The sequence below is a fragment of the Malaclemys terrapin genome, chromosome 13 (genome assembly GCF_027887155.1).
Source record: "Malaclemys terrapin pileata isolate rMalTer1 chromosome 13, rMalTer1.hap1, whole genome shotgun sequence".
In the NCBI taxonomy this organism is placed as follows: domain Eukaryota; kingdom Metazoa; phylum Chordata; order Testudines; family Emydidae; genus Malaclemys; species Malaclemys terrapin.
Window position 1 is genome coordinate 2,521,080 of NC_071517.1, and position 15,663 is coordinate 2,536,742.

Here is a 15,663-nt window from a genome sequence, read left to right on the forward strand (position 1 = left end):
GTGGGACATGGTTGGTTTCATTCTGAAGGGGGATCAGGTTTCAGACATTTGGGAAAGGCAGCGCGGGGAGCCAGTCAACCCTCCAATATCTCCCCAGAGTCTCTCACACCTGTGAGGAAGCCCTGAAAGCCCTTGGCTGAGAAAGATGCTCATTGCGACAGAAAGGGAGACAGACGGATATTGGGGCCAGCGTGGCCTTGAAGGGGTGGGACATGAGAGGGAATTCTGAGGGGCATCTGGGCCTCTCCATTTGAAGGGAACAAATGAGACCACCAGATCCTTCTGCTTGGGGGCACAGTGGGGAACGGCAGCGGCCTGGCAGGGGTGTGGGAGAACTGGCTCAATACGGCACCAAGTTCTCATCCAGCTCCTCCTCTTCCCCAGCAGCCCCAGGACATGCCCCAGGACATGCCCCCCATGGTGGAAACCTGCTCTGGACATGCACTTCCACCGTAGGGAGGCAAAGCTCCCACCCAGGCCCTTTCTAACCACTAATTCCTTCCCCTCCCCCGATTCTCCTCATTAACCGTCAGTGCATCCCTCTGCCCAGCAACCTTTATCCTGCCATCCATCTTGCAACACAAACTCTCCTGTCCGCCCGGCTATTGCTCTAAAACCCCCTCCATCAATCCCTTTCTGACCTTCTCACCTTGATACATGAGCAAAAGAAATGCTGCGAGTTCCTTTTTGTTCGCCCATGGGGGGCTAGGCGGGTGGGACGCGAGGGGGGCGGGTGCGGGGGGGTGGCTGTGGGGTGGCTGGGGCGAGGGGGGATGCGGGCGCGGGGGGGTGGTTGGGGGCGAGGGGGGCGGGCGCGGGGGGGTGGCTGTGGGGTGGTTGGGGGCGAGGGGGGGCGGGTGCGGGGGGGTGGTTGGGGGGAGGCGGGCGCGGGGGGGGCGGGCGCGGGGGGGTGGTTGGGGGCGAGTGGGGCGGGCGCGGGGGGGTGGCTGTGGGGTGGTTGGGGGCGAGGGGGGGCGGGCGCGGGGGGGTGGTTGGGGGGATGCGGGCGCGGGGGGGTGGTTGGGGGCGAGGGGGGGGCGGGCGCGGGGGGGTGGATGGGAGCGGGGGGGGCGGGCGCGGGGGGGTGGTTGGGGGCGAGGGGGGCAGGCGCGGGGGGGTGGCTGTGGGGTGGTTGGGGGCGAGGGGGGGGCGGGTGCGGGGGGGTGGTTGGGGGGATGCGAGCACGGGGGGGGCGGGCGCGGGGGGGTGGTTGGGGGCGAGGGGGGCGGGTGCGGGGGGGTGGCTGTGGGGTGGTTGGGGCGAGGGGGGGGCGGGCGCGGGGGGGTGGTTGGGGGGATGCGGGCGCGGGGGGGTGGTTGGGGGCGAGGGGGGCGGGCGCGGGGGGGTGGCTGTGGGGTGGTTGGGGGCGAGGGGGGTGGTTGGGGGGATGCGGGCGCGGGGGGGTGGTTGGGGGCGAGGGGGGCGGGCGCGGGGGGGTGGCTGTGGGGTGGTTGGGGGCGAGGGGGGGCGGGTGCGGGGGGGTGGTTGGGGGGATGCGGGCGCGGGGGGGGCGGGCGCGGGGGGGTGGTTGGGGGCGAGTGGGGCGGGCGCGGGGGGGTGGCTGTGGGGTGGTTGGGGGCGAGGGGGGGCGGGCGCGGGGGGGTGGTTGGGGGGATGCGGGCGCGGGGGGGTGGTTGGGGGCGAGGGGGGGGCGGGCGCGGGGGGGTGGATGGGAGCGGGGGGGGCGGGCGCGGGGGGGTGGTTGGGGGCGAGGGGGGCGGGCGCGGGGGGGTGGCTGTGGGGTGGTTGGGGGCGAGGGGGGGGCGGGTGCGGGGGGGTGGTTGGGGGGATGCGAGCACGGGGGGGGGCGGGCGCGGGGGGGTGGTTGGGGGCGAGGGGGGCGGGTGCGGGGGGGTGGCTGTGGGGTGGTTGGGGCGAGGGGGGGGCGGGCGCGGGGGGGTGGTTGGGGGGATGCGGGCGCGGGGGGGTGGTTGGGGGCGAGGGGGGCGGGCGCGGGGGGGTGGCTGTGGGGTGGTTGGGGGCGAGGGGGGTGGTTGGGGGGATGCGGGCGCGGGGGGGGTGGTTGGGGGCGAGGGGGGCGGGCGCGGGGGGGTGGCTGTGGGGTGGTTGGGGGTGAGGGGGGGCGGGTGCGGGGGGGTGGTTGGGGGGATGCGGGCGCGGGGGGGGCGGGCGCGGGGGGGTGGCTGTGGGGTGGTTGGGGGCGAGGGGGGGCGGGCGCGGGGGGTGGTTGGGGGGATGCGGGCGCGGGGGGGTGGTTGGGGGCGAGGGGGGGGCGGGCGCGGGGGGGTGGATGGGAGCGGGGGGGGCGGGCGCGGGGGGGTGGTTGGGGGCGAGGGGGGCGGGCGCGGGGGGGTGGCTGTGGGGTGGTTGGGGGCGAGGGGGGGCGGGTGCGGGGGGGTGGTTGGGGGGATGCGAGCACGGGGGGGGCGGGCGCGGGGGGTTGGTTGGGGGCGAGGGGGGCGGGTGCGGGGGGGTGGCTGTGGGGTGGTTGGGGCGAGGGGGGGGCGGGCGCGGGGGGGTGGTTGGGGGGATGCGGGCGCGGGGGGGTGGTTGGGGGCGAGGGGGGCGGGCGCGGGGGGGTGGCTGTGGGGTGGTTGGGGGCGAGGGGGGTGGTTGGGGGGATGCGGGCGCGGGGGGGGTGGTTGGGGGCGAGGGGGGCGGGCGCGGGGGGGTGGCTGTGGGGTGGTTGGGGCGAGGGGGGGGCGGGCGCGGGGGGGTGGTTGGGGGGATGCGGGCGCGGGGGGGTGGTTGGGGGCGAGGGGGGCGGGCGCGGGGGGGTGGCTGTGGGGTGGTTGGGGGCGAGGGGGGTGGTTGGGGGGATGCGGGCGCGGGGCGGGTGGTTGGGGGCGAGGGGGGCGGGCGCGGGGGGGTGGCTGTGGGGTGGTTGGGGGCGAGGGGGGTGGTTGGGGGGATGCGGGCGCGGGGGGGTGGTTGGGGGCGAGGGGGGCGGGCGCGGGGGGGTGGCTGTGGGGTGGTTGGGGGCGAGGGGGGGCGGGTGCGGGGGGGTGGTTGGGGGGATGCGGGCGCGGGGGGGGCGGGCGCGGGGGGGTGGTTGGGGGCGAGTGGGGCGGGCGCGGGGGGGTGGCTGTGGGGTGGTTGGGGGCGAGGGGGGGCGGGCGCGGGGGGGTGGTTGGGGGGATGCGGGCGCGGGGGGGTGGTTGGGGGCGAGGGGGGGGCGGGCGCGGGGGGGTGGATGGGAGCGGGGGGGGCGGGCGCGGGGGGGTGGTTGGGGGCGAGGGGGGCGGGCGCGGGGGGGTGGCTGTGGGGTGGTTGGGGGCGAGGGGGGGGCGGGTGCGGGGGGGTGGTTGGGGGGATGCGAGCACGGGGGGGGGGCGGGCGCGGGGGGGTGGTTGGGGGCGAGGGGGGCGGGTGCGGGGGGGTGGCTGTGGGGTGGTTGGGGCGAGGGGGGGGCGGGCGCGGGGGGGTGGTTGGGGGGATGCGGGCGCGGGGGGGTGGTTGGGGGCGAGGGGGGCGGGCGCGGGGGGGTGGCTGTGGGGTGGTTGGGGGCGAGGGGGGTGGTTGGGGGGATGCGGGCGCGGGGGGGGTGGTTGGGGGCGAGGGGGGCGGGCGCGGGGGGGTGGCTGTGGGGTGGTTGGGGGTGAGGGGGGGCGGGTGCGGGGGGGTGGTTGGGGGGATGCGGGCGCGGGGGGGGCGGGCGCGGGGGGGTGGCTGTGGGGTGGTTGGGGGCGAGGGGGGGCGGGCGCGGGGGGGTGGTTGGGGGGATGCGGGCGCGGGGGGGTGGTTGGGGGCGAGGGGGGGGCGGGCGCGGGGGGGTGGATGGGAGCGGGGGGGGCGGGCGCGGGGGGGTGGTTGGGGGCGAGGGGGGCGGGCGCGGGGGGGTGGCTGTGGGGTGGTTGGGGGCGAGGGGGGGCGGGTGCGGGGGGGTGGTTGGGGGGATGCGAGCACGGGGGGGGCGGGCGCGGGGGGTTGGTTGGGGGCGAGGGGGGCGGGTGCGGGGGGGTGGCTGTGGGGTGGTTGGGGCGAGGGGGGGGCGGGCGCGGGGGGGTGGTTGGGGGGATGCGGGCGCGGGGGGGTGGTTGGGGGCGAGGGGGGCGGGCGCGGGGGGGTGGCTGTGGGGTGGTTGGGGGCGAGGGGGGTGGTTGGGGGGATGCGGGCGCGGGGGGGGTGGTTGGGGGCGAGGGGGGCGGGCGCGGGGGGGTGGCTGTGGGGTGGTTGGGGCGAGGGGGGGGCGGGCGCGGGGGGGTGGTTGGGGGGATGCGGGCGCGGGGGGGTGGTTGGGGGCGAGGGGGGCGGGCGCGGGGGGGTGGCTGTGGGGTGGTTGGGGGCGAGGGGGGTGGTTGGGGGGATGCGGGCGCGGGGCGGGTGGTTGGGGGCGAGGGGGGCGGGCGCGGGGGGGTGGCTGTGGGGTGGTTGGGGGTGAGGGGGGGCGGGTGCGGGGGGGTGGTTGGGGGGATGCGGGCGCGGGGGGGGGCGGGCGCGGGGGGGTGGTTGGGGGCGAGTGGGGCGGGCGCGGGGGGGTGGCTGTGGGGTGGTTGGGGGCGAGGGGGGGCGGGCGCGGGGGGGGGGATGCGGGCGCGGGGGGGTGGTTGGGGGGATGCGGGCGCGGGGGGGTGGTTGGGGGCGAGGGGGGGGCGGGCGCGGGGGGGTGGTTGGGGGGATGCGGGCGCGGGGGGGCGGGCGCGGGGGGGTGGTTGGGGGCGAGGGGGGGCGGGCGCGGGGGGGTGGTTGGGGGGATGCGGGCGCGGGGGGGTGGTTGGGAGCGGGGGGGGGCGGGCGCGGGGGGGTGGTTGGGGGGATGCGGGCGCGGGGGGGCGGGCGCGGGGGGGTGGTTGGGAGCGAGGGGGGGCGGGGGGGTGTCTGTGCGGTGGTTGGGGGGCGGGCGCGGGGGGTACCTGGTGGCTTGGACCCGTTCGCGGCCGTTCCTCCCGCCCGGAGCCGTGGGCGGGGCCGGAGCTGGCGCTGGGGGCGGGGCCGTGGGCGGGGCCGGAGCCGGGGGCGGGGCCGGAGCTGGAGCCGTGGGCGGGGCCGTGGGCGGGGCCGGAGCTGGGGGCGGGGCCGGGGGCGGGCGCTGGGAGCCGGGCGCGCGGCGGCGATATAAGGTCCGCGGCTGCCGCGCCTCGCGCACTCCGCCCGGCTGCCGGCCCCGCTGCCCCGTCTCGCTCCGCCCCCCCGCCGGCATGGCGCGCTCCGAGGAGGTGCATCGCCTCACCGAGACCGTCTACAAGGTGAGCGGCCCCGGCCCCGTCCCCGGGCTGCTGCGCGCTGGGCACGGCGAGCCCCGCCACTTCCCTGCGGCTTCGCCCGGGGGGGCTCGGCGAGCCTGGCGCGGGGACGGCAGAGGCGGCTCCGGCCGGGGCAGCGGCAGTTGGCGGGCTCGCGCTGCGGGGCTCGGCTGGGACGTCTCTCGGCAGCGCTGGGCGAACATCGGGAGCCGGCGCTTGTCCCTCTCCGGCTTGTTGCTGGTTGGGGGCTGGGCTGCAATGTTCATTCCCCAGCGCGGTTCTGCAGCCTTCAGTGTCGTGACTTCGAATTAATTGCAAGGCTTCTCTCGCTCTCTCTCTCTCTCTCTCTTTGGCAGTTTCTAAATATGGGGAAATGGGATTTTGTTCTGAGGGCTGGAAGAAAGATGTCCTCTTATATAAGCGCAGAAGTGGCAGTGGAGTTGGGTAGGAGTAATCGACAGTCTGAACTTGGGCTTTCATTAGCAGGGACATCCTGGAGTCAATGCCTGATCTTTCGTGCTGGTCTTAAAATGTGGTCCTGGATGATAACTCCTAGCTGTAGTTAATGGAGAAACCGTCTGCTACAGGGGAACGGGGGAGAACCCAATGGTTCCTACAGACGCTAGTAACAGGCTCTCCCTTGAACTTCTCCTCCCACCACCAGATTACATTTTACCAGGCAAAAATGTTCATCTCAAAATGGTTCATATTAGTGGTTCCAAAAATAGAGCTTTAAAATAAAGCCCAATTTCAAACCTAGCTGTCCCTTTCAGGATGGACGGCTTTTAAGGGTTTCCTTGGCTTTTGAGCCAGCTCTGGGTATTGCGTTGGGTGTTGAGATCGGAGACGACGGCATTTTTAAAGCAATCTTCGCTTATGGTTGCCTAAGTAAAATCTCAAAGCCGTCTGAGAGCAACAGATTTAATTGTCTGAAACAATCATGGGTCGTCTTGCATTGTACTATACTGTGAAACCCACTTAAACTATGGGTTTCAGAGTAGCAGCCGTGTTAGTCTGTATTCGCAAAAAGAACAGGAGTACTTGTGGCACCTTAGAGACTAACACATTTATTAGAGCATAAGCTTTCGTGGACTACAGCCCACTTCTTCGGATGCATAAACTATTTCACTGCTGCATGAGATAACCCCGCCAGTTCTACGTGTTCTGTATGGTCTTCAGGGACCGAAGACGGCCGTGTACAGTGAGAGCCATTTGTTTTTAATGACCATTCATAAGCTATGAATACTGTGCAGAAGAGACAGACCTACTTATTCAGAAATCTCCTTTTGACTTGTGTATGATTATGCTAGATGAATATGGGGTTAAAGACTAGACCTGTTAAAGGAAGAGAGATCTCCTAGGTAGGAGTGCTGCGGCAGATCTGTTCCATGAGGGAAGTGTTATTAAAAAGCATGTCCTTAGCTCTGTCTGTAACTTTGTTATATCTGAGGTCAGTGAGTCTAGTGACTTTTCTTTTTACCCTTCATTTTGGTTGTGAAACTCTGTTCTTGCACGGTGTGAATTAGGGTAAATGAAGTGGTTCTGTTCTGCTGGAGCCTGTGACCAACTCTGATATAATCCCTCTAACCTAGGATGTTATGCAGGCTGTCGGGCATTAAACTGGAGCAGTTACACTATTGTCTGTTTTATAAATGGCTGGAGCACTGAGCTATTTGTAAGCATAAAGCAAGTGAAATTGTGGTAGGAAAACTTAGGCCCAAAGCATTCAACGCAGCACAGTTTGAAAAGGCTGGTTTTCTTTGTGATCTCCTTAGGGCATAATCCTCATATGACCAGTCACAATTCCATTTTAGTAAAAATGATGAACTAAAGTCCTATTTTCTGTTCTGTGTTGTCATGCCCAATCTGATAAGGAGGTTTCTCATGTCTGTGAAAGTTTAATTAGATTATGATTTGACAACATTTAACTCGGCTAGCATTGCAATTGTCCATGGGCTGCATTCCATCATGGAAAATTGTCTGACCTAATGGAAGCAACCTAGCAACGCAGGTTATTATTTGGCCGTGGATATTCCAGATGCTCGGATGTTAACTTGGTTAACTTTCCCTTGCAGTCTGAACGCTCCCTTGTTCTAGCCGATGGAGTATTGTGCTAATCGGCAAGGCTTGGTGTCTAAGAATTATGTATGTGCTTAAGATGAACAAACATAGTGATAATAGCTGTTGAATAAGTAAACTGGACTTACCAGTCTTCAGAATCGAGTGATTTGTATGGGTCAGTCTCCAAGGTCAATTGCTTCTGTGCGGTTTCTGCTGATGGCTCAGCCGTAGTGAAGGTGTTGTCTTTGAAGAGCTGTTAATAGCCTGTTTGCAGTGTGGGTAGGGATTTCTTTGGGAGCCCGTACACAGTCCTGCTGTGAACTTGCTGCGTGGCTTGTTTGTTGTGGCCATGTGATACCCTGGCGCTGTTTACCTTGGCAGTTGCAAACTGAACTTGATTTTTAAGCTTTGTGTTTGCTTTGGCCAAAAGAGACTTTGAAGGGGTTCTAGTCTGAAAACAGCAGAGTAAAGTTTATGCTATTTATTTCTCCAGGGAAGAAAGCACAAATGTTAGCTTGGCCTCTCGGAGTGGGATTGCACTGGTATCTGGCAGTTCACCTTTGTGGGCTGTAACTGGCTTAATCCGTTTCAGTACTGTCTACACTCCGCCAAACCTGAGTTTTTAACCCTTTTGCTTGCAAAGAAAACCTTCTGAATGTGTACCACTACAGTGCTGCTTTACTCAGTTTGCAGACTGAAAGGCAGCAATCATAATGACAAATAATAATTAATAACTTTCGGAGCCTGACCTAGGGTACAGATCCTGGCACCTGGTTAAAATGCATCTGTCCTGGTTAAAACCTATTTCATCTTGCAGTGTGAACAGAACACACATTAAAAAAATGTGAACTGACCCTATTCATCTCAACATCACATTGACTCGAAGCCTGAAGACAACAATTTAAACCACAGCAATGTTGTTAACTGTTCCACCGTTGATCATTTTTGTAGAACATTCTACCAGCTGGAGGATAAAGAAGGATAACTTGGCATTATGGGTGAATTTTGAGTAAGGTATTGTCACTTTTTTTTCTTTCCATAATGTGGCCCCTAATGGCTTCCAAGGCACGACTCCATGCCTGATCCAGGTATTTTAATTCCAAATGAAGCTAAGGCACTGAAGTTGTATGCTTCTTGGAGGAGGAATAGCTCAGTGGTTTTAGCATTGGCCTGCTAAACCCAGGGTTGTGAGTGCAATCCTTGAGGGGGCCATTTAGGGATTTGGGGCAAAAATCTGTCTGGGGATTGGTCCTGCTTTGAGCAGAGGGTTGGACTAGATGATCTCCTGAGGTCCCTTCCAACCCCGATATTCTGTGATTAAAGGAAGCTAAAGCACTGAACTCTTGTAGGCTATGTTAACATTTCTGTCCTTGTGAACAGTGCTTCTTTGTCAGTAGAAAGAAAAGAATCCTCTTGCCGTGTGAAGATGTCCAACAGGAGTTATTGCCTGGGACCCTTACAGAAACTAGATGTTTGCTAATCCCCATGAGCAAACTTCAAAAGAAATTTATCCAGGAAACAAGATTCGGGATCCCATCAAACTCCCTTAAAGTCAATGGGAGTTGGTTTCAAACAGTGAATGCTTAGTGCAAGTGTCTCAGGGCGTCGATTGGGGGCAAGGAGGGAAAGCATGTATTGGTTTGTTAGCGATGCAGTTTTCCTGCTGCGTATTTATTGATACGATTTCGGGGTATTAGTAGCTACTATCTGCTGACACCGTCACATGAACTAATGTGTCCCAGGAGACTTAACAAAGCTTCCTTACAAACCCTACTATAGGGAAGCCAGTTCCCACTGCAACTGGGTACAGAGTGCAAGGCTTCCCACAGCTTGTCAGGTTAAGTTCATATTCATGAGTTCTTGGAGAACAATAAACGTCTTAGTTTTAAAGAGACAAGGAGTGGTGAGGTAATATCTTTTAATGGACTAACTTTTGTTGGTGAGAGAGACAAGCTTTCGAGCTACACGGAGCTCTTTTTCCAGTCTTAATTTTAAACAGACCCATGGTTTGTTGCTCTTGCTGATAGTCTGGTAGTCTTTGCTGGTGGCCCAGGGATGGCACTTTCCTAAAATGGGTCTAAGCTCTGGATTCACCTAGGTCAAACACTCGCATTTTAATTTTGAGTTATCTTTTGTCCAAGCATTACTCCGCTTTGAATCCCAAACTTCTGCTCCGGTGGGCTTTCTGTAACAGCCTGTGCCTTGCTTTGGGAGTCAGGACCCAATCCTGAGTAAATGGGGGGGGGAGAGCATGGAACTCTTTGCCACTTCCATGCAGTCACTGAATTGCAGACCACAGTATGGGGGCACCCGCTTTCTGCTCAGGTGGGTGGAAGGGAAAGCAACTCAGCACCATTGACTGGGAACCTCCTCACTGCCAGTTATGCTGTGTGGCTGGAGCTCCTGTTGCAGGTGGCACCTTGATGTCCTCCATTACGATGTCTTGAGCAGACAGCTGGCTTTTGGCGACTATTTTATATAGCGAAGAAGCCTCGGTCCTTGGCCCCCGTGCTGAGGCTTTCCTGAGGCACGCTGGTTAGGAAGGCCCTTCGTAATTATTTTCCAGAACCGGTGCTCGCCCTCAGAATGATTGCACTTAATGAGATGGTGGAAGAGCTGTCAGCCTCCCCCTCACTGATGCTGCCACTACAATCAGCTGCCTACACATGTGGAGTAATTACAGAGAGGGATGGAGGAAGCTGGCACCTTCCGCCAACGTAATCCCACTTTCCGCAGGCGCTGATTCATCCGTGTGGACCTTATTGTATCAGCACAGCTGCTGCGATGGTTCTGAGACTGAGAGGAGCTTTGCTGCTAGCACAGGCAGCGTGTGAAACTTGGCACATGCCTGGTGACCGACTTGTTCAGCAAGGGGAAAGGTGTATTGCCTCTGCAAACAAATAGTTAAACCTACATGCAGAGCGTGTGTATTTGGCAAAAGTATGAAAGAGCTGGTGACTTCCCCAGAAGAGTAGGCTGTTCTCCGTGATGATGGATTACATTACTGGGAGCTTCAGGCCAGCTTCCATTTCATGTTACAAACATCTCTTCAAATGGAAGAGTGGTTTTGCAAGGATTTCTGGACTACTGCACTGAGGAAAGGTTCCTAAAAAAAAGTTTTGAGCAAACAAAGGCAGAATTCCTTAGTCAGTTGCTACACATCAGAAGTAATAAATGTCATTGCTAGCAGAACAGCCACTAGTGCCTCATTTTCTCTGAGTCTGGAGGGAAGGAACGAGAATCTCGCTCAAGTGAATCAGAGGGGAAATGGTGGGTGGTTTTGTGTGTGTGGCAACAGGAGGGAATATGCGGGCTGGCAGAGAGGGAAGCATTTGTCCCAAAAGCTATCCTATGCCACCGCGTGTGTTTCATGCATTGTGCTCCTCTACTGCTCTTTTGGCCAAAAGTGTTTGCATTGCAGGAAGCACTAGGCAAATAGAAAAGCCACTGACTAAGGATGGCTACAGTGCTGGGAATGGCTGTTGTTCCTGCCCTGTGGTTTTTCAGGGTTTGTTCCTCCTTTAGTTTCATATTGTGCACTTGCTGTTGAATTTTGACAGGGATCTTTGCTTTTTGCTCAGACAACTGATCACTGAAAATTATCTAAATTAACATGGAAGCTTTGGAAAGGAAGTTGATTGTAATTTACATTTTTATAGTGCCTTTCTTCCCAAAGAATCCAAATCACTTCCCAAACTCTCTGTAACTGGCACCATTGAAATGCAGCCATCTCTGGAGTGGAGCTCAGATGGCCATTGCCTGTAGGCTTGTTATAGTGAGCTAGCTTGTTGTGCTACTAGCTCCGCCTCCCCCATTGTTTGTAGCTCAAGTGCAGTATGTCATGGATCTTCCCATTTCCCAAATCATTAATACAAAGTAGCTTAGCCAAGATGAAGCCTTTGGTTTGGTAGTGTTTTGTAGCATGAGATCTGCAGCATGTGAGTTCGGTTGTCTGTAGTGCAGTTTCCCTTCCTATTGGACCATGTCAATGGATTCCTCCTCTCCAGGCTAACTGCAAGCTCTGGGAATGAAAGTGAAAGCTGCAAAGAAGCTCTAACTGGTCCAAGTGGCAGTTCTGCCTTAGATAGTTAATGGTCATTGATAAGGTGAAGCATCTCCACGCATGTGGCGTAAGCATTGGAAATGCTCCAAATGAACCGCACATTCACCGGATGAGGGAGTGGTGGAGAATGATTCTGCATATGTACTATTGCATGATGTCACACTGTTATTGCCTAGGTGATGTGGGGACAGTCGCATTTGCAATACATAAAGACCAGTGTTTTTCTACGTTGTGTACCTTTGATTCCAGCTTCCTGGGTGGGAGGTTCTTAGAGGTAGAAAGGGAAGGTATGTATTGCAGGGATCATTTCTTTAGTTGGTGATTGGAGAAAGGTGGTTGTAAAAGCCTGCTCATAATTGAAATCAGACGTACTAATGAGTCCAGCGTAGCTTCTCGAGCAGAAGCTCAGCCTATTGAAACGATGAAGCACTATTTTAAACACAGGGTGGGACAGACGGAGGTGTAAAGAGTCATCCGGGTTTGGGTATTAAATATTAATGCTGAGATAATGAGATGAGTTTCTGAAGCTGGCGTGAGCCATTTAGCGATCAGAGTTCCTTGTAGCAGTTCTTATGCTTTTGTAGCATGACCACATCTGAGCAGAGAATGTCTCATGGACGCTTCCCCTCCCAGTTATGATTGCCTTGACCTCCCCTGCCCTGCTAGTCATGGTCACGTATCCCTGTGACAACTACAGCAGTTGCTTGTATAAGCTCTTTGGGGCAGGAACCTTGTCATCCTCTCGGTCTGTACAGCACCCAACACAACAGAGCCACGGTTTTGGTTGGAGCCTTGGCATGTTAGTGTTACAATGGTATTAAACAATAGTGGTAGTAGGCAAGCCTTTAGGTGGGTGTTAGCTGACCTTTCATGGAGTTTTGCAGCTGGGAAACAAGGGGCAAGTCAGCACTAATGGCCAAAACAGCTCCCCAAGTTCCCCAGCAATGCACTGCTGACCCCAGCATGAGATCCTCTGTTTTATAACGTGGCTGTTAGTCAGGATGAAGAAACGGTGAGCTGAGCCGCAGCCATGTGCTTGCAATGGCTTTTGCAGTAGTGCCGTCCGAGACCTGGAACATGTCCATGAGCAGGGAAAATGGATCTAGCATTAAGGACCTCCTCTTCACAACTGGTGCTCTTCACTTCTTCAGCCCCTTGTAGGCAGGAATTATTGTGGTGTTATGGATTGCGGGGTACTCGGGCACAGAGCATAAATGTCTTGCCCAAGACCACGCACTGGGCTACTGCAGAAGCCTACTAGTATTGTTATGTGGTAGGGCTTTGGAGTGGAGCCCGGAGCTGGAGCGCACAGCAGCTCTGGAGCAGTGGAGCTGCAGGTTTTTGCCTGGAGCTGGAGCACAGCTCCAAAGCCTTGTGTGGTACTGCACAGTGCAAAGATGGAGGCAAGGCCTTCTGGCCTAATCAAAATGAGGCCTGGCTATAGCTGCTGGAGGGATAATTGATGAAGCATGCATGTTACTGACACGCTCTGACATAGTGGTGAAGCATGCATGTTACTGACACGCTCTGATGCTCTGGTGCACATTCTCCATCCAGAGTAGCATGTGTAATGCGAAATGTTCACTTCCTCTACTGATTGAAGACACCTGTCTCATTCTGCTGACGGGTGCACAGCAGTGTCTAATCAACTGATGTCAAAGACTCCGCTGCCTTCTAACCATCTCCCTGTGCCTCCTAGCGGAGAGTGGAACAGGACTTCACGTTCACCTTTGGGGGCAGTTTGAGACCATGGTGACACCGTCAGGAGAAATGTGCTGCCTCTTTCCTCTTCAGTTTAATTAATAAAATGGATTTTTTTCAAAGGGTTTAAGGGAATTCTATTTATTTCCTACCCAGTAGAACCCTGGCACAAAACTCACCTAAAATACTCCCTCCCCCTACACAGGAGGACTTCCCATTTCTATAATGGGCTGATCTGAGCACAGCTAAACTTTTGCATCCCTAGCAGTGGATGCATCCCTCTGCTTCTCTGGGAGGTATCGTAGCACATGTGGAGAGAGAGAGAGAGAGAGGAGACTTCTCTATGGCCTCTGGAGGTTCTCTTCTCCCGCTCTTTAATTCAGTAGAATTATGTCGTGGAGACCTCGTGCTTTGCATTAGTTTCATTTTTGGCAGTTGAATAAAGGCAGAACAATCCCAGAGAGCTGAGCAGTATTACTGAGGAATTTAGTGCAGTGGAACAAAACAAAGCCCTTTCAACCTTTAGCTGCCAGGTTTGTGGGTTGTTGTTTTTTTTCAGACTCTGCCCAGACAGCATATGGAAGGCAGACAACTTGAGGGTGATGCTGATGGGGCAGAATTTGAGCAAGAATGTAGTTTTCTTTCACTACCAGGGTTTTGCTGAATATTGGCCTTGCTTTACCCTGCTACCAATCGGACACTTTACTGGGTCAAGAAAACCTAGCTGCAGAGAGACACATCTTGTCTGTGTAAGCCGTGACTCCTCTCTGCAATGTGAACTTTCAATGGACCTGCTCTGTCTTAAGGAAGGTCTGGTTTGTGGAGGAGTGGCAAAGACTCTCCAAATCCTTGCTGCTCCCTGCCCACTTGGCCTCATGGTGAGCCTCATCACTGCTGCTGATGCTACAGCCAGCTGCTCTGTAGCACTGCAACAAGCAGTTTAATAGAAATAATTCCAGGGATTTGCTGGATGACTCGGGGTGCAATAGACTAGTGTCTGTAGTGCATGTAATATACAGGGCAAACTTGTGTTACCAGAGCCTTTAAGAAAGGAAAAAGAAATAATAATAATTGGGATCTCTCCAGTTTTCTCTGGGTTAGCCTGATACAAAGCTACATTAATTCTAGAGAATCCCTCCTGCTCTCCCCACCTTGAGTCCAAAAGCTTAGAAGTGAAAAGCGCTTTTGCCACCTTTTTATTTTGGAGCAGCAGCCATGATTGCATAGTTGCCTGCTTCATTAAATGGGCCCTTAACAGAATGAAAGGAGTTTCTAAAAACATTCACGGCCAGCAAACCTCCTGTTAAAAGTTTGGCTAATTAAAATTCCCCAATGGGGAGTTGGCTTCCTTTGGGTACGTCTTCACTACCCGCCGTATCCGTGGGTAGCAATCGATTTATCTGGGATCGATAAATCGTGTCTTGTTAAGATGCGATAGATTGATCCCCGAATGCGCTCACTGTCGACTCGAGAACTCCACCAGAGCGAGCGGTGGCAGCGCAGTCGACAGGGGAGCCGCGGCCATCGATCCCGCGCTGGGTGGACCCCAGGTAATTCGATCCAAGATACTTCTATTTCAGCTACGCTATTCGCGTAGCTGAAGTTGCATATCTTGGATCGATTTTCCCCCCCAGTGTAGACCAGCCCTTTTATTCCATTACAGTTGTCCCCTTTCTAGATGGTGTCCCTGTCTCATCATTTGCTGTAGTAAAGTTGCTGTCCTTAGTTGTAGAACAATGGCTAGAAACATGTTCTTAGTGGCTAAAGGGTGAAGTCTAAGCTTTTTATGTAACAGACTTCAGATGTGCACATTTAGGGATGAGTCCCATGTTTGATTCCCTTCTTAGGTTTGTTTCATACAGTGGGCATAGTTTACACCCAAGAAAATAAAGGAGGTTTGACTTGCAGGTCCCAAAGATGCATTGTGCAAGGCAGCCCACTGTGACCAGCCCTCAATGACTCATGGGAAACTGTTAAAATTCTTGCTGTAGCAATAAGAGCTCGGTGTTCGTTCTGATTTGGGATACTGCTTTCTTCAGCCTGTAGATTCCATTAAATTATTTTATGTAAGTTTTATGTATCCAAGTCTTTTCCTTGGATAAGATCTAGATCCCCTCAGACACTGCTGCAAAAGTGATTTTTTTATATTGATTTTTTTTTACTGCCATTAACCTAGCAAACATATACAAAATCCTTCCCCACAGAAATCCTGCCAATATTTCTTCTGTGTAAACATTGTTCAGCCTGGGATTGCAGGGGCTGAGCATCGAATGGAGAAAAGCTTGTAGTAGTGAAAGAGCTCTGCCTGAAATGATGTGGTTGCTATGCCTTTTGAAGGGCGGAGAAAGGGGACTGGCCCCATTTCTAACTGATGTATGTGGTAGAGTTGTCAAGCTTGCTGTAAATGGTGGTGGAGATACCATAGGTTGGTTGGTGGAGGGAATATGCAGGAACTAGTAGTAACTTGCAGGCATAATTTTCTACCAAATTTCACATGCATTAAATGTGGCCGAAGGAATGATATGTGAATTCTCTGTCCCTTAGTGGTAATTAACTTCTCATAGGTAATTGCCTCCTATAATTGTGGAAGATAATCCATGAAACAGCTTGTTGCTACAGGGTCATTTTGCTCTACCAATGAATGTTCACTAAAAGCTGTAGAAGTGTTTGTCTGAAATATTTTGATCCAAAAGA

At 57.2% G+C, this 15,663-nt stretch overlaps 1 protein-coding gene across 4 annotated transcripts in view; it reads left to right on the forward strand.

The window, feature by feature from the left end:
• Window positions 1–5,052: 5,052 nt before the first annotated feature.
• The window catches only part of BAIAP2 (BAR/IMD domain containing adaptor protein 2), an 85,070-nt gene continuing 74,459 nt past the window's right edge, over window positions 5,053–15,663 (forward strand). For all 4 annotated transcript variants that reach the window (XR_008446921.1, XM_054047115.1, XM_054047113.1 and 1 more), the window contains exon 1: window positions 5,053–5,147. Coding sequence is in view for 3 of the 4 variants with exons in the window: in XM_054047115.1 (XP_053903090.1) it covers window positions 5,100–5,147 (48 nt within the window). In the remaining variant the exon portion in view is untranslated. The remainder of the gene's footprint in view (window positions 5,148–15,663) is intronic.